The following is a 24,534-nucleotide window of genomic DNA, read 5'->3' on the forward strand; positions in this document are numbered from 1 at the left end:
CATTAGAAAGTTATCTGTGCCATTTTTTAAAAAAAATATAAAGCTTCTGTTTGTTTTTGTTTTTTTTATGTCAGTCAAATTACTATTAACAAAAATAATACATGTACTTCAACTGCAATATAAAAAAGGAATAAATAAATGAGCAACAGTGAGCAAAAATATAATATTGACAATAAATCAATTTATGTGTAGGTTTTGATATGAAAAAAGTTCAATTATAAAAAAAAATTATTTAAGAATAAAAAAAAAATTAAGGTATAATTCAGGAAATAGTCAAGCCATGTAAACTGAACTATAGAAGAAGTTCATTAAGTTTAAGTTATTTAGGGATTCAATCTGATTTTTATGTTTAAGGCTTGAAGTGGAGAATTGGAATTAACATTTTACTGATAAATACATTTAATTTAGTATTAATTCATTATTGATGACACAATCTTACTTTTGACAATTTCACAAGAGAAGAAATTGAAGAAAGTGGACTTCATCTACTATTTAGACGGTTTGAGTCTTTCAGCACTGGAGGGTGCTGTAGCTTCCCTTTTACCAATATAATATATTTTAAAGAAGTCTTTAACTTCAAGTGTACTTGGAACTCTGGAAACTGATCAAGTTAGCGTTGAGCCTAAACCTTAAACAACTTGTGCTCTTTCACACAAGATACCTGGAGATACCAAGGTACATGGATTAAGATATAATCATCAATAGACCCCAAGGTTGTTCATAATGGCTGTTGAGCTGTTACTGAATGTGTGCATCTTTTTTAAGTAGAAATTTAAAAGAAACAAATAGATGCTGTTGGAGGAAAAACGTTTTTTTTTTTCTTGTTTTGTTGAACACGTTTTCTTTTGTTGATATCAAATGTCTCATCTGTCATAGTAGACCCATACTCATGCTTATTATATTTAGAAATCTAATTTATCCATCAGTTTATTCAACTTATGTCCATGCCATGTTCAATTTATATTAAAGTAGACATCTTCCTTTTCCCTCGCACGTTTTCCAAAAAAAAACTGCATCCATATCCACAGGGGGAGTTTCCTGTTACATAGAGCAGGAGGAGAATGGGAGGAGTGAGGAGGAGGAGGAGGGAAAAGTGGGTGGAGAGGAGAGCAGGAATGTCCGAGCTGAGGCATTGTGTTCAGTTATCGCACAACCACAAAAAGCGAGAGAGTGAGAGAAAGGAGGGAGGAGGGAGGGAAGAGTGACTGCTGGGAAGTTGAAGCTTTCTCAAAAGGAGGTGTGACTCAGGCGTCGACGGGTGAACAGAAGCTCTTCCATGTGTGGATAGAAACTGCTCAACTGATTTATTACAGCAGGATTTTTACTTAAAAACAGACTGGAAACCTTAACTTATTAAAAGTCTGATTGACAAAGTGGAAGCCTGACCTGCACATGTACAGATCAACTGACTGGATCTCAGACTGGTGTGAAGCTTGGATGCCTTGTTTACCGATTTAAAGCCAAAGCAGCTGATCTCAAATCTGGTTGGATTTGATCATTGTTAACAAAAAAGAAGACTTACTGAAAGGACTAATTAACCTATGTGACATTCGATTGGTTAAATGTACTTGACTGTTGGAAATTCATGGTGATCAACTGAATGGTTGCCTGCTTTGACACATTACTGGCATCCTGATCAACTGAGGTCCATCTGATTGGTTAATTGATAATTAAAGAAGCGCTGCTGGAGCCATATTTGTCGGCATCGGGATGAGCGGAGCAGGGGACGTGGTGTGTGAAGGGTGGCTGAGAAAGTCACCCCCAGAGAAAAAACTGAGGCGCTATGTGAGTATTTTATTTGAATTTGAAACATTTTGAAAAAATGAAACATACAAAAAACTGTGCATATGTTCTGTATATATATATATGACTCATCTTTGTGATGTCCAGTGTGAAGTATATGAAGTATCCTAAAGCTGTACAAAGATTTTTAATCAGGAGTACAACTGCAGAAGTATTACCAACTGTTCATGGAGGTTTGTCTCTGTAGCATTGAATTAAGTTTAAAGATTCGTCTCAGTTTCATCAGCGTTTACACAGTGAGTCATTTCCTACAGTCACACACTCTTGATTATAAAACAATAAAAAACATCCATCCTAACACAGCTGTCAACTAGACAGGAAGCAACACTGCAATGCTACTTGAGTTTGTAGTACCACATTATAAAATACAGAGAATATTATTTGTAATTCTACAAAACTGTCTAGGGTTTACACCATCCTTCACATTAAGACAGCTGAGATAGGCTCCATCACCACCATGACCGTGAACTGGATTTGCAGTTAAGAAAATAAATGAATGGATGAATTTTTATTTCTAAAAAATGAGAATGCACACATTATTTATTTGACCCCATTCAGAATACAGCTAATACACAAGCTAAATCTAGAGAAAAAGAAAAACAGCTTGATTGCATGCTATATTTTTAGCACAGCTACAATATTTTTACTACAGTTAGCATATTAGCGTGCAAGCTAGCTGTCAGTAAACATGAAGACTTTTAATTACAGCTAGCACAGCAGTCAATATCCTTAAAGTTAAATCTGTAGCTGTCTTGTATTTGTATTATATTGTAAGTCAATTCATTTTTCAGTCCTTTCTCTATGAATTTATGTAAAATGCATACATTGTTACATGAATAAACCCAATAATGTTCATCATTAATCCCATTATCTTTGAAAAAACAAAAACAAAGATGTGACACAGATAAATATCAGTCACTGGTATTAATAAAGCTTATTTAAAACAGATAAAACTCAGTCAACAAGGCTGGTCCGTAGCTGATATATTAGTCCTACAAACTGACTGTTATACAACTTGTCATTAGAAACATAACTAACTTAAAGATGAGCTACAAAATTGCTGCAATGTAACTTGTAATCTGATAAACATGTAAAATGAACAAAGTGTACAGTTCCAGCTGCTGTCAAAAGGAGCAACTGTTTCCAGTTACATGTAAGCCACAAAAATGTTATTTAGCATTTTTCAAATCCCAAACCTGACAACGTGGCACTGTGCCTGTAATGAATACCAGAGACTTGGACCAGTTTTGTTTTTTCCTGTATTCTCCTTCACTATGTGGAATAAGTGGAAGGATGGATTCATGAATTTATGCAAGTTGGTGTGTCCAGTTGCACCACTGGCTGCTTTATTCCAGTAAAGAAGCAGCTTAGGCAGTTAGGATCACATGTATGCACCACATATTTGGCATGCCTTACCAGTGAGTTGAGCTAATCTCATCTCTCCGTTCCATACTTTCCCTTGATGTTTTATTCTTTCCATTTCTAAAAAAAATGTTTGGTGTGCCTCTCTCTGTGTTTCTCTTTCATTCTTGTGCTCTCTCTTCCTCTCCTATTATCACATGCTTTCCTTTCCTCCTGCCCCCCCCCCTCTGTCTTTGTGTGTGTGCACGGAAAGTGAAGGACAAAAAAAATAGGTCAGAAGAAAAAGTGATAGGAAGTGAAGCTGCCTTCAATACCAGAATCTGCTCAGGGGAAGCTGAACAATTTCCAGATTTGAACCAGCAACTTTTTACGTGAGAACACGGGCCCTCTGAAGAAATAGCTGAAACAGAGCATCACTAAAAGGCCGGCGAAAAGCACAGAGAAACTGTGCCAGCACTAATTAGGCAGACTTCAATTTAATTCTTCTTAGCTGACATCGGTAGACCCATCGCAGCAGGGAGCGTTTTTTAGGAGGGAACAATCAGATTTCAAAGAAAGTGGAGTGCTGGAGTTGCACTTTCTTACTGCTTGTTTAAAATGAAGGAGACCGTGCAAATCCATTGGAATTAAAGAAGAAGAGCTGGAGGAAAAGGGAAAAGAAGACAAGAGACGAAGACGCAGAGAGGCGAGACGGCAAGAAAAAGAAAGTTGCTCCAAACAGACAGACCATTGTTGAGTCTGTGTATATATTCAGTCATGATGGTATATACAATGAAATGTGTGCATAGAAGCACTGCATGGCCAGCTGTGCCTCTAATATCAACACACTCACACTTAAGCACACAAGCACACACAGTCCCCTATAATGGCAGAAGCAGACAGTTTGTGTGTGTGTGTTCATGTATAGTGGGTAAAGTTCATGGAGTGTACTTCGTCACACACTCCCTGCTCTGTTGAAAGCTGTGTGTGTTATGTAATAAACCAATTACACTCAGCTATGCCTGGTTGGAAGATGAGGGCCTTCCTGAAGATTTAGAAGATTTGAAAACACACAAACACACACGAACACACACACACACACACACAAACAAACACACACTCTGGAAGCAAACCAGGGATAATGATGAGGTAAATTTTGAAACCTTGAGTACAATATCACATGTTTTACACATACACACACACAGAAGGTCAAACACAGTTGAAGAAAGAGTTGGCTCTGCAGAGGCCCTCTCTTGGATATATATCACAGTGTGGATACCTCCAAAAGTCCTGCTCTCCATCAGAGCAATGGTGCTCTACAGACAAGTTCAAAACCTAGCCTTGAAAAGGTTTGAATGAAGAGCTCTGATTTCATGCGTCCCAACACCACAGATGCTCAAACACCACTCAGCAGCACCCACAGAGTTGAACGTTACTTAGCCACAGCCTGTAAAGTATGTAGCATTTATGGCACTCGGTAGGATAATGGGATACAATGATCTATCTAAATTGCTGGTGTAAATGGCTCTTATATTTGACATTTATTCCACTCCATTATGCGGTTGCATCCGATTAATGCACAGCTGGATGCTACAAGATCAGTCAGCCATGGTGCACCTGAAATGTTACATTTCACCTCGAGAGCCCTAGAGTTATTCATGATTTCAGTTTTCCAAGTTGAAAAACTCTTAAACTTAAACTTAAATGAAATACAGCAAAGCCACATAAAAAAGCTAATTCTGTTTCACTCTAATCTGGGTTATACCTGTTCAGTGTATGAAACTTTAGGCTTTAAATGGGCAAAGGAGCAACTGTTTTATTTGGAAGCAGATCTGAATCACTGTGTTTACAGCTGTGAGATGGGGCGTTGACCTTAGCTGAGGACATGCTCTCCTGGGGATATTCTAATTTCTTTCTTTTCTCCTTGTTGGTTCTGCTAGTAATATTGAGATCTGGGAATGACATGGGCAGTGATGGGAATAACGGCCTTACAAGTAACGGTGTTACCAACGGCGTCACTTGTTTCAGTAACGAGTAATCTAACTAATTACTATTTCTATCGTTACAACGCCGTTGCCGTTACTGGCAAGAAAATGCAGTACGGTCTCGTTACTATTTGTCAACAAACAGACGGTTGAAGCTGTGATCTTATATATAAGATCTTATATCAGTTGCATGGAAGTAGCTGTAAGTAATCTGGACGCTACAGCTTTAAGCAGCTGCGCGCGCTCCCGCGGACGGCAATCACTTTCTGGCTGACGATTTCTTTTTGGCATAAGAAGTGTAGCTAGGGGGGCAAAACAATCGCATGACTTCTGCTGTTTGGCTGAGGAAGAATAAAGTAGTCGTGGTAAGCCAATCACATGACCACTTTAAGATGACAAAGCAACAAGGTGATATATACCAGTTTTTAAATTGTGTTGATAGTCACGATCAACAATATATACACAGTGTTTTTTCCTGAATAATTTTATCACATTTACTGTCTGAGGACAGCGCTAGTAAGCGCTCTCTGCTTATGACCAAAACAAAACAAAAAACAGCCCTTTTGTGTTGGTGGAAAAATACACCAGGTCGACCAATCAAAAATGATATAGCAACATTTGGTTGTTTAGGAAGAGGGGGAAGTTTTAGGAGTGATGGTGTGTGTGTGTGAGTGAGTGAGAGAGAGAGAGAGAGAGAGAAAGAGAGAGCAGAAAAAGAGAGAGAGCGAGTCTTGAGATGTGAGAGATTTGTGACATTTAGTATGTTTGGAGTGTGTAGTTAATGTGTTGTCTTGTGTAGTTAGTGTGTACTGTTGTAGATAGTTTTGTGTTGTGTGTCAGAACAATGAGGCGACTGCTGTCTCCACGTAGAGAACAGGAGAGTGGTACACCTGCTGCTGTCAGACCTGCAGGTATCAGACTCTGATGTGATCCTTTATAGTGGATAGAAATTACTTTTTTGGAGTTGCACAAATAATTTGTGGCATCTTATTAAATGCAGAACAGCTGACTGTTATGTAAATAGTGTGAAATGGTTATTTAAAAAAGGGTAAAAGGTAAATGGCTGCAAATAACTTTGCTGTTTGCAAAACTTGTGCATATGATTTTAAAATTGACAATTTATATTTGCATTTAAAGTTATGAAATATGATTAATTAAACATGTTTGTGGTTTTTACAGTAAAAAATATAACTTTTTCTGCTTGGATTGTATGTTTTTTGTCTGATTTTCGATCAATTGTGTTAATACAGTATGTCAAAATGAAAACATAACTGTAAATTCAGACACGTGAGGTTGTGCTGAAAACAATGATACCAAACAAGGCAAAGTAAATAGTTTTTAAAGGTAAAATGTGGAGGGAAAATCAAAAGTAGTTAAAAATGGCCAATTATACCTTGGACCCCAGAGGGTTAAACAATTTTTTTTAAAGTAACGTAACAGTTACTTTTCAAGTAATTAATTACTTTTAGAATCTTGTAACTCAGTTACTCATTTTAAGAATTAATTACACTCCAAAGACCATCTGAGGAAATTCTGAACAGCTAATAGAATGAAGTTGCTATTGGTCAAAGTCATTGATCCATGCTGGTACCTACTGTTTCACTTCCATAGCACAAAATAATCTTATTTCATCATATCTTGAAATGAACTGTTTACCCACAAACATCAAATTCAAATACTTTCAGAAACAATTTGTCTAAATCTGCCAGTCAAAAGAAACTTGAAGCTAACTAACATTGCATCATAGAAAGGGACAGTGCGTGGAAGCGGGGCCACCAGTGTTTACATCCTGTTACACGAATCATAAGCCAGGACCTCTATTAGTGGGTTGTAGATGTGCACTTCCTTCTGTACAGTCATACAGTTAAAAGGTGCAGTTCAGGAGAAAGAAAACAGTTCCTTCATGAAACTGTTCTCTAGAAGTTTTTTAAAATATATTTTTGAGGAACTGGGTCTGATTAGTGGTAAGAAGTGCTACTGCTGATGTTTTACATGTAATTTAGTTCTATTATATTTAACAGAAAGCAGACATCTCCAAAATTTGGCAAATGACACCAAGCTAGATAGATTTTAAAAAAGGACGCAAATTTGATTCCATTTAAAACCTCTAAAATCTATGAAGGAAACTGAGGAGCCTAGCTTCTTAGCCATATTAATTTACAGCCATGTTCAAAATATTATTCATCTAATTTTTGTTTACGTTGAAATAAAGCATTTCAGAATAATTTAGTCAGGTTTTTTTCAGTTTTTCATAAATGAAACTGTCTGCAAGTGACTGCAAACAAACTGAAAGTGTTTTAAAGTCACATGTTTGCAGTTATGAGAGCTCAGCACTAAAAGGAATGAGAAGATTAGGGATTACAGATGAGAAGATGAGGAACTGAACAGCAGGAATATTGTTATTCAGGTCTGGTGTTAATTTTGGCTTGGAGACAGGATGGAGGAAGTGTTATTTTAGATCCATTGTGCCCTTTTCCTGCTGAGGTCAAAGGTCAAAGAAAGAAACCAAATGAAAGGAGAGGAGGAAAGAAGCTGTTAAAGGAAAAGAGGTTATCTTTATTACTTTAGGTGGATATAAGGCCGCTGCATGGGAGCTGTGGGTGATAGAGAGGAAATGCACAGTGCACAGTGGACATAGGCAACAAACACAGATCAAAGGTAATGCTATAAATGTTTCAGAATAAATGTTGTCCATAGAGGTTACACTTGGGATCTTAACAATAGGAAAAAAAGTATAAACTGGCACAAAGAATATCAGTAATTGTTTGCTAGTGTGTCTGTTCTGACCACTGTCTTGGTGATGATAGCAAAGTAGAAGTACAGTTCCAAATAAATAAAATATGTGAGGAAATGTATAATCGGTTGCCATTGTGCTTAAAATTTGATCTTTTTCATCAGATCAGCAACTAAGAGGACGATGAATGGACTGTCCTAATTGTGAAATCAGCAAATGTGGAAAGTAATCTATGTGAGTGAAGAACAGATGTTTCAGACTGCTGTTGGTCTTAGACATGTTGGTCTTAGACATGTTACTTTCCTACTGTTGGCCTTAGTATAGTAGCATGCATACCTAATATGGTCATCTTAGCCACACAGCTGGGACTGTGAGCAAAAAGCCCCACCCACTGCCATTCAAGCTTTTTTTTTTCTTCTGATCAGCAGCCAATCTGAAGAAAGTTGGCTTAAAGAGGAAGGGATAAATAAGAATTGTTTTGAGCTTGGAACCATGCAAACCTACTCTAGAGTACAATAATAAAAAATAATAATTTAGAAATGAGCACGATAGATTTCCTTTTATTAAGAAGAAAAAAATCTCATATTTGTAAAACCTTACAAAGACATGGAGACAGTCTTATCTCGTGTACTGTGGAACAGAAGAAAGCAAAATGAATGATGCCCTAGACCTGTCACTGCATGGCAGGCATGATGTGGGGTAAATCAAAGTTCAGCTGACCCAATGGATGCAAGAAAAAAGAGGGTGTTTGTAGGCATACACAAGTACAAGGATATACTAGCGCAATAAGTAGAAATGCATGTTGATAAACAACCTGCTGACTTTTCCAACCTTCAAAAAAGGACCATTACTACGGGACATCAAATTGTCAGTGAGTCAAGGCAGTAATACCAAAGGAAAACTTTTATTCATTTCTGTGATGTCAGGAGACTGTGAATATAAAAACAAATTAAAAAAGAAAACAGTATTTCACAAACTGGAATAAGAATAGTATTTTTCATACTTTGGTATCTGATTATTTGGACTCACATCTTTAAAATAAAACAAAACACCAAACACACTTTTTGGCCACTGAAAAAAATTAATGAATATGAAGACAATAATGAAGTGAGTTTTTTCTTCTAATTAAGATATTGTTTTAAATAAAAAGCCTAAAGAAATAAAATAACTTGGTAGGGAAAATAAGTTATGAACTTGTATAACAAAACCATAGACTGTACATCAAAAATAAATGGGTTTTCTAACAAGACTTCAAAAGTGCTCAGGACCACCTGACAAAATTGAAGGCCAATGATGATCATAATTTACAAGCCTAACATCTTTTTTTTTATTTTTTCAGAATCACATGAAACTAATGACCAAGTGTTTATTAAGGGTCGTAAATCACAGTATTTCATTATAATTATATTATTAAATATATTAATTATTTTAAATTAAAACAAACAAACACTTTTGTACAATGTTGAACTAAATCGGGTTTGCATGTAAGGTTGTAAAAAAAAGTACTTATTGCATAATAACAAGATTAAAATTTGACTACCTTTTTATCCCTTTAAAACTAGTGTGTTGCTTAATCCGGTTGCTCCATCATGACTTATTCTAGTAATAGCCTGTGTTACCAGGCACTTAAAAAGGATTTTGCAGGCCATGCTGGTGAGTGATCCAGTCCGCTGCAGCTTGTTCCTGTTACTTTAATTAGAAAGAATCAAAAAGTATTTTCATACTAGTTCTGCCATGTTGCTGCTTTTATCTCCGCAGCACCCAGCAGATCATCAAACAGATTGAGGGAGACAGTCAATAAACACATGCTCATACTGCCATCTCCCACCGGCATTTCCTGTTCAGCTATTTCCTTTTCCTGTCTGGGTTTGAAGAAAAAAAGGGTGAAATGTGTTTTGCCATTCATTACTGTGCGCTTTGATCAAACAAGCACACAAACACATAAACTCGCCTGCTGAGGCTCAGGCCCAAGGAGTCCATTTTATTTTGTTGAGAAATAGTTCATGAGGATCAGAAAGGATGGATTTAGCTTGTCGGACCAATACAAAAACATACACACACACATACTGTATTCAGCCTTGTAAACAGAAGCATAAAACTTGTTCCTGTGTTTTAAATGGCATTTGTTCAACCTTCGTAAGAAAAATCTCAGGTTTCTTTAAACTGAAAACCTGAGCTCTGAATGTAAAAGTGTGCATGCACGTGTCCCTGTACTGTTATGAAATTTTAATCCTTATTTATGCTCTGCTTCACACCTTTAAAAAAATATCATGACTTCTCTTTCACACTCTGCCTACACACTAATGGCACAAACACACACGCACTGGTTGTGAGTCATGTCTGAAGTATGAGATGCCTTCCTGTGGATCATTTGTTGGAGATAGACCCTACCTGTAATGCCCAACACCTGATGCCAAACGACCGGAGACAAGTGTCAAACATTTAGCAGTTCAGTGGACGTAGGCGTGCGTTAACATTCAAATTCACTGAAGTGTAAAACTTAGGACATGGAGGAAGACAACAGTATTGCGTTTAATGAGTTTGTGTAACGGAAGAAGGACAGAAAAAAAAACTGCATATAATCAATAACTCACTCAGGAAGAAGACTGAAGTTCAAAGTCCAAAGTAAAAGTCTCAAAAAGATCTCAGCAGTTGGCACACAGGGGTTGAGTGCTTGCATCTTGTCCTGCGATTATTTTTACACATAAAAACTTTTTTTAGTAATAAATCCTTTACTCTCTCTAGGCCTGGAAGAGGCGCTGGTTTGTGCTGCGAAGCGGTCGACTGAGCGGAGAGCCGGACGTTCTGCAATACTACAAGAACCCGCATTCCCGTTGGCCAATCAGGAACATCAATCTGAATCTGTGCGAACAGGTAAGATGACAGATACGTTACTATCTCACCTAATGTTGGATTTACGTCTTTAAACATTTTTCTTTTTGTAAATATGATCTTATTTGCAAAATAAAGAGAGAGTGTGGCAACACAGATTTTGGTAATAAAATCAGTTCCTGAATTTTCTTCATGAGAAAAGAGAAAGTAACTCTTATTTCAACTTTGACTGATCTTCTTTTCAAGTTTCTTTCTTTGAGCAGTGCAAGACTTGTAGCACAGAACTACTAATTATTAGCACCGAATCACACACTGTGTCACAACACTAACATTGGTTTGGTAATAATAACAAAAAGATTGTGTTGGCATGGCCACACATGTCTTGTGTGCAGCATAAAATGCGATTTATTTAAGGTGGTTTCTGCTGAATGATCTTCCTTTGACACATCGGAACATTGCAGTAAAGTCGAACTTTGACAGTCTGTCCACAGGGGACGAATTCTTGGCGCACAACCTTGGGATTGTCAGAAAATAGATCATTGTTGTGTTCCTGACCTGGTGCAATCAATTCAGGACTGGACATTGGGGATACTTTGATTAAAAATTGCTGTTGGGCCAGTGATCATTAGCATAACGGTTGAATTACTTTGACACGGACTGTGATATTTTCTTTCTGGGAAAGTTTGAAATGACAAATCCGCATGCCTGAGTGTCTTCTAAGATGCAATCCAAACATGCATGTGTGTGGGGACTCGACGGCCCACAGGGGAAGGTTGATTAAATTTAAATTAAGATTTTTCACTTTTTGAGAGACACGGGGAACTTTATGATCACATCTCATAATTTATTATTTTTTCTTTCAGATTCTTTTTGCTTGTTAAATGCCAATTGAATGTGTGTATATTATGTACATAGATACTCAACTATGTAAACACTTACACTTAATAAATCCTAAGGGTTGCTTGATTGTTTGACAGTAACAAGTCTGCTCCATTTCTGCCTCTCAGGTGGATGCTGGGCTTTCTTTCACAAAAAAGGAGCTAGAGAGCAGCTTTGTTTTTGACCTCAGGACAGAAGAGAGGATCTGGTACTTGGTGGCTGAGTCTGAAGAGGACATGAACCGCTGGGTGACATCCATCTGCCTGCTCTGTGGCTTCAACCCTACTGATGATGGTATGCTAGATATCCAATTATTAGACAAGTGAAAAATGCTCCATGTACTTGTCTTGTTTTGCATTTGAAGTGGATGTTTGCCTGCGTGGGCTGTGGTTGAGTCAGTGTGAAAAGTAGGAGGAGGAGAGAACATGCATAAAGAAAAGTAGACAAGTATGCCTTCACAATTGTGGCTGCCATTGACTCAGACCTGTACAGCAATACATTTAAACAATATAAATATTATGATATTGTTATGTATAGCAGCTTTCCCTTGTACATTTGAACTTTGTGTTCACACGTGAAATGGATCCTTTGAGTTAAACAGTCTTATTTGTGTTTATAATAGATGGATGTTTTATCAGAGGTTTCATATTCTGAATTTGATATAACAAATATAAATGTGATTTTTTGATATAAATTTGATATGATACAATGCAACAAATCAGTTATTTTTTTCATATGTTGACTGTAAAATCAATGGTTTCTTTGTAATTAACATAGATCTCTTTAGGATTAAAGTTATAGAAAAAAACATGTAAAAGAGCTTCTGTAAATTCACACATAAAGTAAGTCACTGCTTTACTAAACATCTATTGTAATGCAATCAAACACAGTAATGCCAATATAGTTTTTGCATCATCAATACTGCACCACACTCCAGTTTATTAAGGTTTTCCAATGTTTTGTTCAGATAATCAACAAAATGTATGTTAATATATAACATATAAATAATGAATATATTGGTAACATTTCAATAAAATGCACTTCAGTACAACAGAAAGAATATCAAACTGCTGGTAAAATATGCATTAAAAGTATTGAAGTGGCGTGCCTAATAAACTGACATGACAAATACTGGCTGAGCTTTGGGACCTTTGAACAGATTGTCTATAGGGTTTTTAATTTCTGAATTAGCTGATTTATTTTCTTTCATTGTACAGTTCCAGAAAGACCTCTTGTCTCCTCCTCCACCTCTGCAACATCTATGACCCCAGTCAGTCACACCACCACCATCTCTACGATGACAGGGTTAGTCCCACCACCATATGACCCGGTGAGTGTGCGGCACATGGAGCCTGACCGGAATTCAGAGGAGGATTACCTGTGGTTATCACAATGCCAGAGTCACATCAGGTAAATAAATTAACACAAAGATACAATAACACAAAAAAAAAGCCTAGTCATTAATGTCGTAAAGCTCATTTTCCCAGCTTAGTCTTAGACCAAACATTTTTTCTATGAGGTTCAGGCTTAATCCATGCCTGGCAAACTCTACATCTCAATTAAGATAGATTAAGTTACAATAGGTTACGGCCAGATTTTTTTTTTACCTAAGTCTAAATGATTGCCAACTACTTAGTAAAGGTTATCTGGTGAATTTGTCTGTAAACAATTTAATTCTCTTTTAAGGATAGTTTTAAAATATCGTAGGAAGATATTTTTCTGAAGATTTAACTTTAATTAAATAAGCAAACATGTCATAGATGGAATATCTCCAACATGTAGTGGATGGAAAAACCGAGATACAGAACACTTGAAACAAACCTGATGGATATTGTATATATAGTATATTGTATGTATACAATTACAATATTGTTAGGGTTTTCTAATTAGACATCGCGAATGTATGAGGGGACATGATTGTGCAATTGAGGGCCATTGCTCACGAAATGACTTGTGAATAGCTGAGTAAAAAATTCCATCCTTTTCTACTTCAGTGCATTAGGACCATAATCTACAAGTTAATCTTCCATTCAGTATCACTTGAAACTCACGATCGAGACACTAAACTCATTAGGAAACTGAAGGTCATAGATTAAGGGATCTTATGGCCATTTCCCCAAAGATTTCTATGCACCCAGATGTCTTTTTGCATTAATTAAGTTATTTAACTTTGAAGGTATACTCAGACTTCCTAATGTGTTAATAAATCCTGTTGTTAGCAATATCATTTAAGGTAACAGAGCAGCAAATTAACTTTAGACGTCTTCTGAAGCCTTTAGAGTTTCGCTAAAATTTTAACCTCATAGAAAGATTTGCGGTTTCTGTAAAAACTGAGTTAAAATGCCAAAATGAGTCCAGAATCTATACTTAAACTCTAACAAAACTAATAAAAACACAATGATAGAAAACAGAATTATAAACGACAGCCTGTCAGATCTGCAAGCTTTGTTTACTAGATCTAGTTATTTATGTTTTAGTCATATTATTGCTCAAAACAAAATCCTAAAAATGCAAAAAACCTTTCCACTCTGACTCCAGTTCAGACTAAAGAGAACCAGCTGAAGATAAATCAGCTAAACTACCAGAGTTACAGGTTCAGACGTGTTGACTCTAAGAAAGGGGATTTGAGATTTATCTTGGATCACACCCACGGAAAAGGTTGACTTCATGAAACTTCATGGGAGAGATCCTCAGAACAGCACAATAAAATCTATTTTCCTCCTCAGTTGGAAAATGTTTGCTCTTTTCAGACACGTTTAGTTGTTGAGGTTTGAACCCAAAGCCTTGAGTCGACTATGATGGGAAAATTCAACAATAATTTTAATGCAAAGAAGACCTTTCTATTTTATTTGTCTTTATTTTTGACCAAAATAAACAGATAAACTATACAACTTCATAAGGAAAAAAAAAAAAGAAAAAACAAACTCTTTTTATTTAAGTTGTTTTGTTGATATCTCTCTCTTTCTTTTTGTAGGGCTCCTTTAGGGTCATCCACATCTCTTGAAACTGACTACAATGACAACCTCTACCCGCCTCCCTCTGCAACCTCCTCCTCTTCTTCTTCTTCTTCCTCTCCTTCCCTCCTCCCCAGCAGCCTTCCAAATCCATCCTACTCCTCTTCCTCCTCTTCTTCTGGCTTTAGAGTGGTCCCTTGGACAGTCACTGCAATGTCGAGCCCTCTCAGCCAGTCTTTAGATGCCAGCACAACCCCTGACTCCCAGAATCGAGCTGGCAGATCCCGCTGTCACCCCTCTCCGCATCCCAGAAAGCACTCCCTGGATTTTCACCTTCGTCCAGTAGCAATACCCCTCAGTGATAATGTGCACTCCAATGTGCATCCAAGCACACACTCATCCACCACTAGTGGTTACCAGATCCCACGTCCAGTATGCACTTCACAACCGCCGCCCCCTCGCCGCCCATCTTCTACCCCTAGTGTGGACTCCCTAACCCAAGCAGAGCTTCATGCCTTCACCCCAACTCCTCCTCCGCGCCCACCAAAACCTCCTGGCATTGCAGCCCAAGGAGAAAGCTCAAAGCTTGCCACACTCCCCCGAACTGCCTCAGAGCCAGAGAGGAGGGATGAGAGTGTGGATGGCGGAGGACATCTGCCAAGGAGCAACACCGTCACTACACCAGGATGCATGCATACAAGTAAGGAGACAGTACTGTCCTGACATTGATAATTTAAACAAATAATCCTTCAGATTTCAATGCCAAAACCAACATTTCATTCATTTGATTTTTTTTTATTTTTCACACATTCAACAAATCAGATTTAGGAAGTTCTTTAAGATGCCAGCATTTGAGATGCCAGTTGATGCATTTTATTTCCTCGTGATTAACATCAATACACACAACACCTGAATATGAATAAGCATAATGTGCAAATAACAGACAAGAAGATGTTTCTGTCTGTCTGCAATCTGAGTCCCACTGAGCTGTCAGTTTGAGCTGGCATTGATTACACATGGGTACACACACACATGGGTACCTAGTCTTTGTAGAGAGCCAAAGACAGACAAAATGAACCTGGTAGTTTTCATGTGAACATTTCTTTTCTTCAGTCTTATACAGGATCAAGACTTCTGCTTCTACCAGCAGAAGTCTTGATCTAGTTATCTCTTATCTGGTATCCACATGTTCGGCCTATAACAATAGCTCTAAAAATGTGATTGTTGTCAAAACTAGTCGACCTTCTGGCTGGTGTCTTCCATGCTGCATTTGGATTCAACCAGGCTTGCTGTTTTCGACATTTTATAGTCCTTGTGCTAAGCCAATCTATAAGTTCTAGCTGTAGAACTTCAGCTAAATCAGTGCCAGTGTAAGGCATTAATTTAGCTGCCAAAATGCTTTACCATGTGTACCATGTTTAGTGGATATTAATCAGTTGTATGTAACTTAGGCTGCAATTTAAAGCAGGGTAGGTTTTACACAGCAGGTTCATTAAGGTTTTATTGCTGCTGCAGGAAACTTGTGACGTAAAAGAGACTTTATGAATCTGGAGACTGACAGCGTTGGATGGTAATTCTCAGTTGGTTATTCAGATCTTTTTGTTTTAATTGCCATTATGCAAACTTGTAATGATCCAGGTTTCATTATGTTTTATTGTAGCTGACTTTTAAAACTAAACAGTTTTAAAATGTGTTGCTCTAAACAAAGTTACTGTGATGTCACTTCTGGATTTGCTGGCTCTTACTTTGAAGACTTTTGGTGTTTTGAAACCTGATATGAGGAGTGAGATGTAGATATGACTGAAACCCTATGGAAGACTGCACGTTTGTGATCTCATGCTTTTTTTTTTCATCAGTTGAACATAAATGTAATGCTGTATTCAGAGAGATAGAGATGGACCTCCCTTAATTCAACAAACAAGTCAGGCTGTTTTACCACTAATTGCCCTGCTAGTTATTAAAAATAATGCACGTCACTGGATTCATTTTTCAAACCAGAAGACAATGTTCTTGTTCTTCATGAATTTTATTTAGTTAGTTTGTCATTAATTTAATCACCAAAGTGTCAGATTCAGAGTAATAATCCCACAAAAGGTGCAAACTAATGCAAACTGGTTCACATGATAACACCTTCTGGTATCAGCTGTGCCTACTTAGTAATATTCAGAGACGAGTTCATGCACATTAATGTTGTACTCAGTTCAATGCTAAATCTTTTTAGGAGGCTGCAATCACTGTTTGCCATCAGATTTTTAAACCTTGTACCTGAGGGAGATTATGCAGAGCTAAGAAGCTTTGTTGTGCAGAGCTAGCAGTTCTGAGGGATTATATTGTTACAGCTGAAACTGTTTGTGCATGATTGCTCCATAATTTGATTCATTAATCAAACGTGAACTTTGCCCAACAACAGCACAAGGAGATTTCTTTTCTTTTGTTTTTTTTGCCACATTTCTCTTTCCAGTTCTATGAAGTTTCCAACATAAAGAAACAGCTGCTTTCAAGTATATCTAAGATAGATTCATGCAAGCTCAGACTTGTTATTTCATACATGTGGTTGTCCCACCTTCTTAGATTACCCGCCATGCGTATTCAGTTTCACATTTGGTCAAACCCACTGTACAAATACTGTTTGTGTAAATGCGTGTCAGCAGAAGTCTACGATCTGCAAAGGTATACAAGTAGTTGGCAGTTTACTGGAAGAGCTTTGCCATTGGAAAGAAAATCACTTTCACTTTCACATCTGTAGACAAAAAAACAAAAAAACAAAAAAAACAGCAAGAAACAAATAAATAGAAACAAGTTTGTCTGTTATCATTGAACAGAGGATTGAGCTACTCATGGATTTTGTCTCAATACTTTCTGTTTCAGGTAGCGACTCTTTTTACATCCCCCGGTCTTTGTCTGACAGAGCAAGCATGTTTGATTTCAGTGAGAGCTTCAACAGCTATTTTGTAAGTTGAAACCTCCAAAATAAAACAAATGTTAACTTTGAACTCTTTCTGTTTTATCACGGATTTATAATTTTACAATGAAAATCACTTGCATTCTTGATCCGTTCTTTCTCAGTTTAACAAAGGCATGGTCCCTCTGGGTAGTGTCTGCTCTGAAGATGATGATGTGGATGAAAATTACGTTCCCATGAGCGCTGCCACCTCTGAGCCACCGGTTGCACCCAGGTCTGTAAGAATTACGACACGTAAAATAAAGATTTCTTTCTTAAAACCAGCCTCTCAAATTGTCATCTGCACGATGAAGCTGTTTTTGCTCTTGTCTCTTTAAGATCCCACGTCGTGAAATCCCACTTTCTTCTAATAGGCTGCCCCTTACTTTGTAGTACTCAAGTGGATGAATTGGCCAAATCTGGCACATTTACATAGTTCATGAGCCTTTCGTAGACTATCAATCAAAGACGCACAGACACACAAACAACTTAATGTGAAAAAAAATACTGGTATGACAATATTTCAAAAACATCTTTGTATTGTGTTGAAGAGCTGTCAAATGAAGATGAACACAGTTCAAGGTGCAAGGAGTTGATGTAACCTTCATTTAACAAAGCAAGTCATGAAGACCGCTTTGTTAAATAGCAGTCTTTATTAACAAATAAAAGCCTCCCAAGCAAACACACACCTGAAAAAAAAAACACACACCTGCTGATAAAACACTAACCCCTGGTGGTGGCTTGACATCAGTCAAAATTTTCAGAGAGTTGTTACAAAAGGCACCTTTAATCTTTGGACTAAAACACAAGCTAACATTACCTCACATGTAAGGAACTACTTATAACTATTAGTAACTACTTCCCTCACATGTGCTGTACCAATGTACTAGTAATGTGACGTGACAATAAATTTGATTGATTTGATAAACCTAATGACAGCCAATGCTGTGAGGAAAAGAACATCTGGGACATTTAAAATCCTCTGAAGGAAATTTAAAATTCAGTAACGTTAATTTCTGATTAATTTTATTCTTCTTCCAGAGTGCCTCCACCCTCAGACCCCTCTGCCCAGCTCCAAGAAGGCAACTATGTCCCTATGACCCCTCTGACATCTTCATTTCCTACACACCCCACCACTGTCATGACTGACATGGCATCTCTCGGGAGGCAGGTGCCTCCCCCTGCGCACATGGGTTTCCGTAACTCCGCCCTGACTCCCCTTGCTCCTCTCACTCCGCCGCTCAGGAGAAATACCATGAACACTTCTGCTGGAGGCGAACAAGAAGCCGTGCCCCCTCCAATCCACCGCAACCTGAAACCACAACGGAGAGGTTAGCGGAAACTAAGTATCATTCTACTGTGAGAGCTGGAAGCTGTAACTTGATGTAAAAGAAAAAGAAAATTCCTTACGTTGAATTAAATAATGTTCCCTTTAAAATATTTTGTATTTTCAAGCATTTTAGTGATTTATAAAATTCACCTAAATAACCACAAGCATATTTCTAAGGAACTGAATTAGAGTTTAAAAACCAGATTCAGTCTGTTCATAGTAAGCATTAATGTAGCATTAGCTGAGTTGCTGTTGCATCACTCTCTGGTAAATGCCATCTGTTTTGCGGTGTTGCGTGTCTCTGCAGGGGTTTGTGCCAATCAGCCGGTGGACAGAAATGAGAGCCAAAGTCCTGAGGAGCTGACAAATAAAACAAGAGGTACAAACTATAACACACATTTACATCAACACTTAGTTTTCTCTTGATATTTAAGACAATATTAAAATGATATGGCTGAATAATAATGAAAACAAATAGAAAAATCAAAATTTTGCCAAATATTTAAAATTCTAGATATAAAATATTTGTTAATCATCAAAAAGTAAACATTTCGCATGATCAGCGAATAGTCCAGCAGAGGTGGAAGACGTAAAAGAAGCTTTAAAAAATGATTCAAAGTGTACAAGTGTAATCACACCAGCAGAAGCTGATGCATCCACTGAAGCAAGTAAATGCAGTAAAACATCTGAACCTTAGAAGCCATGAAAAACAGTGGTGAAAGGGGCTTTCCATCAGAGCTTCTTGTAACTACTTCCCACTTCATGATTCCTCTTTTTGCTTTTATTCAGCTTGTCTTGTTCTGTAAAATCACATTTTGTTGTTTGTGCAGACAACTGAGTTTTTTCTTTTAAATTGTGGCTTGAAGACAATACACCCACTTATGAAATGAAACAGTTTTCAATTTTCGACCCTAAACTTTCTGTTCCTGAAACACTTGGCTGTTTCTCCTCTGTGGTGACTCTCCCCCCCCCCCATATCTGTCATTTCATTTTGTTTTAATTATTCACCTGCTCCCACTTTGCTCAACAAGCCTGCACTACAAGAGCACGACAGCCACACACACAGCGACACGAACCAGCTGCTGCTTATAGAAACGTTCACATTAAATTTTAAAATCTTCACAGTCAGGAAACTGTTTCTGGACACGCAAGGAAACATCCCCCACCTGATTTTACTTCCTATAAAAACTTTATTCTGTTTTTAATTACAATAATAAATATTAAAAGCCATTATTAAAAGTATTACAAGGATGCTTTGGCACCATTTACAGTTTTTAGTCATTATCAAAGAGTGGTTTGTCCAGATAAAAGCAAAATTTCTGTCAACTTCATATATGTGACTGCTGGCTGGGTCACACATTAGATGGCAATCTGTCTTTGTTTTTTTTCTCAGCCTGCAGGTCTGCGTCAGCCTGCTTTCAGTCCGTCAATACAGCAATAAAACAATGAAGTACACGTTTTCACTCAAATCACCCAAATTCAACAGCTGAACTGAAAAAAAGAGGTTTGAAATGACTCTGCAACTGAGGAAGACTATGAATATATTTAGAGCAAACAATGCAACGCTCTTTTTTTTCTTTTTTTTACTGCTGACTAAACAGCTCTAATCACAGATATAAAGGAAGGACAAATGGAAATCCAGTTTTCTTGTTCTCATATCCTGAAAACAAGCAGCCCCTGTTTGAACTAAACCTTACATTATTTCAAACTGTAATAAGTAAAGCCGCCCTTTTTTCCCCATCTTTTGTCACCCAGTAAAACCAGCTCCTCTGGACATCTCTTCAGTGCAGCAGGACTGGCAGGAAGTCCCCCCTCCAGTGCGCTCGCCTGTAACACGGACCTTCACCCGTGGGTATGTTTGTTTGCGTGACATGATCACTTTCACTGCAAGGTCAACAGAAAACTACAGAACACAAATTTACTGCCTGGAACGCTTTCAGAGTAAGAGAGAGGAAGGATGTGTTAATAGCTGAGCAGCAATCTACTGCCACCCTGTGGTGCATAAGGGTTACTACAAGGACTTTTAGATCATCTTACAACAGCAAGATGTCGTAATTTAAGTTAATAAAAGAAGAATGGAGTAGAATCAGTAGATATGAATACTAATTAATAGTAAGTAGTTACTCTTTAGTAAAAACTACAAAGTAAAAGTTTTCTTTACTCAGCCATCAATAGAATAAATATTGATTGATTTGTCTGACCAACAATCTATAAGTCAGCAAAATTGAGATGAAGTTTTGCTTTAAAAGCAAAAATGACCTAATCTTAAATCATCATGTAAGATTCATTTTATATTTATGTGTTTGTGTGACAGACCCTCCAGTCGTCGGACGGTCACGCCGAGCTCTGCTCACAGCTCTTCACCGTCCTCTGATTCCGATGACCCAGATGACAACTACGTTGCAATGATGACCTCTAGCCTCAGTTTCAGTGCCGGCGAGCAGGTAAAACACACACCTCCCCTGTTTTGTTCCATTTTTTCACTATTCTTGCTTTCTTTTTCCCCATTTATTTTTCATCTTTTATTCTTATTATATTGAAAACATTTGGCTCATGTTTTGTTATTTGGGGCTTTGTTTCCCTTCTTTCTTTGAAATATATTCTAATACCTGATTGTGAGTACCTTCCATCTCTCTATCATGTCTTAACATTTTTTTCTTTCTTCTAGATTTCATAACTCCTTTACTAAACTCTCTACGTTACCGTTTACAGTCTCTGAGACTTATGATGCACCGGGCTTCAGAGGGCGGAGTCAGCAGCCCTGTGTTACGACGAGCCAGAGATGACAAGCAGGTGGAGTACCTGGACCTTGACCTCCACACTGGGCAATCAACACCAAGCAGACAGGTAAACCATATCTCGCTGTTTCACTCTGTCATTCCACACGAGTCATAACATTCAATTAAATGTGCTTTTATTTCTTTTACTGTTATACTATATAGCATATGCATTATTTAATTAATAATTTGTCATCAGATATAAATAATACATTTTGACTTTGATCATTTTGTCTGACCACCAGAGGGCACCAATGGATTACTTTCTTTTTTCCCAGTAAATAATTTAAAAAAAAACCCAAAAAACCCAAACTCCCAAAAATCATATAAATCTTTCTCGATGTGTGTCTGTGCAACCAGAAACGCTGCACTGGAGAAGGTTTAACCGGGGGCAGTGAGCACGCTGGAGATGGCGAGGATCAAGCGCGAGGCCAGCGTACACGTGTGGACTATGCAGTGGTGGACCCCAAAAGGACCAAGGCCCTGAGGAGCACGCGAGAAGCACGGCATGCCGGGAGAATGTCTACGGAGAAGAATAAATTATGAAAAACGCACAAGCACACACTAAAACATTGTCACAGTTCAAAACATGCTTGTTATCCAGGAAAATAATAAACATAACTGCAATCCATAGGTGGACAAAGTGACTGATGGACTGTTATAATCTTAGAATCATTACGTTAATATCAAGTATCTACTTAGGAAAGTATTTACATCCTCAGACTTTTTGGCAGATCTGTTAAAATGTGCTTGGGGCATGCAGGAACCATCTACAGCCCAGTATATCAGCTGATATACATCCCACTGGTAAATATCGTATAGGGCTTATATTTAAGTTTCAGCACAGCTAGAAGCCACTTTGTAAACACAGCTCCTCCTTTTCATGCTCTGTCATAGATAATTAATATATCATCTGTGGTGACAGATACCCATTCTGATTTCTACTGTGGGTCACTGCTGATAGAAGTGATTTAAATTAAATTAAAGTGGCCCTTTCAGTGGGGATAAATAGTAAACTATGGGTTAATGCATTTTAATACATATTTATGGCATCAGGATGATGTACATCATGTTGAACTTTCAAAATGTTACCACAATCTGGCTTTCTAAAGTGTTTTTAATACATTTGGACAATACAAGAAGCAGATTATATCTGAGAGGATTAAGAGTGGGGGGGAAGCTTTCTGAGTAAAGGTGCGTCTTAGGTAAAATGTTTGCCCACGCATAGCGTACATTTCTTCTTCAGGGCCATAAAGAATATATTAAAGACATTTTGACTAAAGGAGGGCATTAAATTAGACACATTTTGCTCTTTTTTTCTCTTTGATATGTTTTTCTTTTTGTAGCATCAGATGCACACTACCCATCAGGCTTTAAATACACAACAGATTACTCTGTTTGTTTTTTTTTTTTAACAAAGGTATGTTATTGATGTGAATGATTGGCAGGTCTTGCAGTTAGTCATACAAAGCTGTTGTCATTAAAACATGAATATCAGATAGTTTAACTAAGTTATTATATAAAATGTACAGTAGTTTATAGTAACAGTTCCTTTTCTATTTCCTCTCCACACTACAAAACCACACCACACTACCATATTTTATTATTTAGTTATTTTATATAAAATGAAAATCTTTCCTTGGTTATTAAAACCTTCAAATACCCAGAAATCAAAGTCACATTTGCAGAAATAAAGGACATGACCCTGTTCTCTAAGATGACTTTCAGTGACAGCGTAGAAACCCTTAGAAAAGGCAAATATTCTTTGAATTTTAGAGTTTAAATCACCAGCAGGCATTTGAAGATAAAAAAAATCTAAAAATAGAAATGTATGTTAAGCAACACAATGTCATATTAATGTTCGCACATATGTGCGGATGATCTGTCAAAGGATGGTAATGATTCGACACAAAACTGCCCCTTTCAAAACCACAGGTTGACTTGTCAGAGTTTTTGGAAAGCCCGTTTTTACTGAATGGAAAACACCACACTTTGAATAGAAGGCAGGGCAATGAGGAAATGCAGTCTTACTCAGATCCTACATAAGCAAAAAAGAATATAACAGCTGCTTCTCTAGAGCACTGTAACTTCGTCATCTACGTCTATTCAAAACAGGTGACAACATTTCTTATTTCTCCAGGGTAGTTTTTGCTGCACCGTAATATAAGTAAGGTTTTAGTTTTGATTTAAATCTACTGAAAAAAACTGTTTGACTTGTTTTGTGCTGTGATATTTTTTTAAGCCAAAAATCTCTGGTGACTTAATTTTGTATGTCTATGTTAAGTTTCCCTAACAACATGATTAGTTAGATTTGCTCCTCTGAGGGAGTGATAAACGTGGCGGGAAGTTTGTGTTTTCCTTGTGACTAACACACAGTTATTGTCCAGTGTATTCATCATCGCGATGTGAAGCCTTCTGTCAGATCCTGTCTGTCCAGATGATGGATATAATCTGTTAATGCTGAATTATGTGATCGTAGTAAGAATGGAATAAACACTATACATCACTAGCAGGGCCAGGGCCTGGTGTATTTTTCATTCATTTCCAAAGAACACAAAATTGTTCAAAAACCAAAACAGTGTTTTGACAATCAGGAGAAAATAACCACTCACTTTATCAAGTCCAAGTCTCAGTGAGATGCCATGTATTTGTATAATTCAAAGACAAGACACAGACAAAACCAGCGGGTGCACATTTTGCTGTAACCACTGCAGCTCCATATTCTGAAACTTCAAGATTAGCATACATGCTGCCATGATGGTGGCTTATTTTTGGAGTCAGAAGTAATCTTATTTGGATTAGAGGATGGATTAGCAAGCTACCAGCTAACATTAGCAATGCTGGGTTAGCATGCTGCACCCATAAACTCCATGAGTTCATCAGGCACAAGTAACAGACTTAGCCCATAGTAGATCATACTACAGTTTCACTCAAAAAAGATGAAATTGTTTGTGACAG

General features: G+C 37.5%; 1 protein-coding gene across 1 annotated transcript; it reads left to right on the forward strand.

Annotated features, from left to right (window-relative positions):
* Positions 1–1,053: 1,053 nt before the first annotated feature.
* On the forward strand, positions 1,054–24,085 carry LOC146522660 (GRB2-associated-binding protein 1-like). The gene is made up of 13 exons (XM_085153761.1): positions 1,054–1,785; positions 10,609–10,737; positions 11,703–11,868; positions 12,792–12,984; positions 14,549–15,228; positions 17,397–17,479; positions 17,595–17,704; positions 18,511–18,800; positions 19,107–19,178; positions 20,555–20,651; positions 21,114–21,243; positions 21,512–21,646; positions 21,937–24,085. The coding sequence occupies exons 1-13, from the start codon at positions 1,711–1,713 to the stop codon at positions 22,120–22,122; spliced, it is 2,346 nt and encodes a 781-aa protein (XP_085009887.1). The 5' UTR covers positions 1,054–1,710; the 3' UTR covers positions 22,123–24,085.
* Positions 24,086–24,534: the final 449 nt, after the last annotated feature.

The sequence above is a fragment of the Neolamprologus multifasciatus genome, chromosome 3 (assembly GCF_963576455.1).
Source record: "Neolamprologus multifasciatus chromosome 3, fNeoMul1.2, whole genome shotgun sequence".
Lineage (NCBI taxonomy): Eukaryota > Metazoa > Chordata > Actinopteri > Cichliformes > Cichlidae > Neolamprologus > Neolamprologus multifasciatus.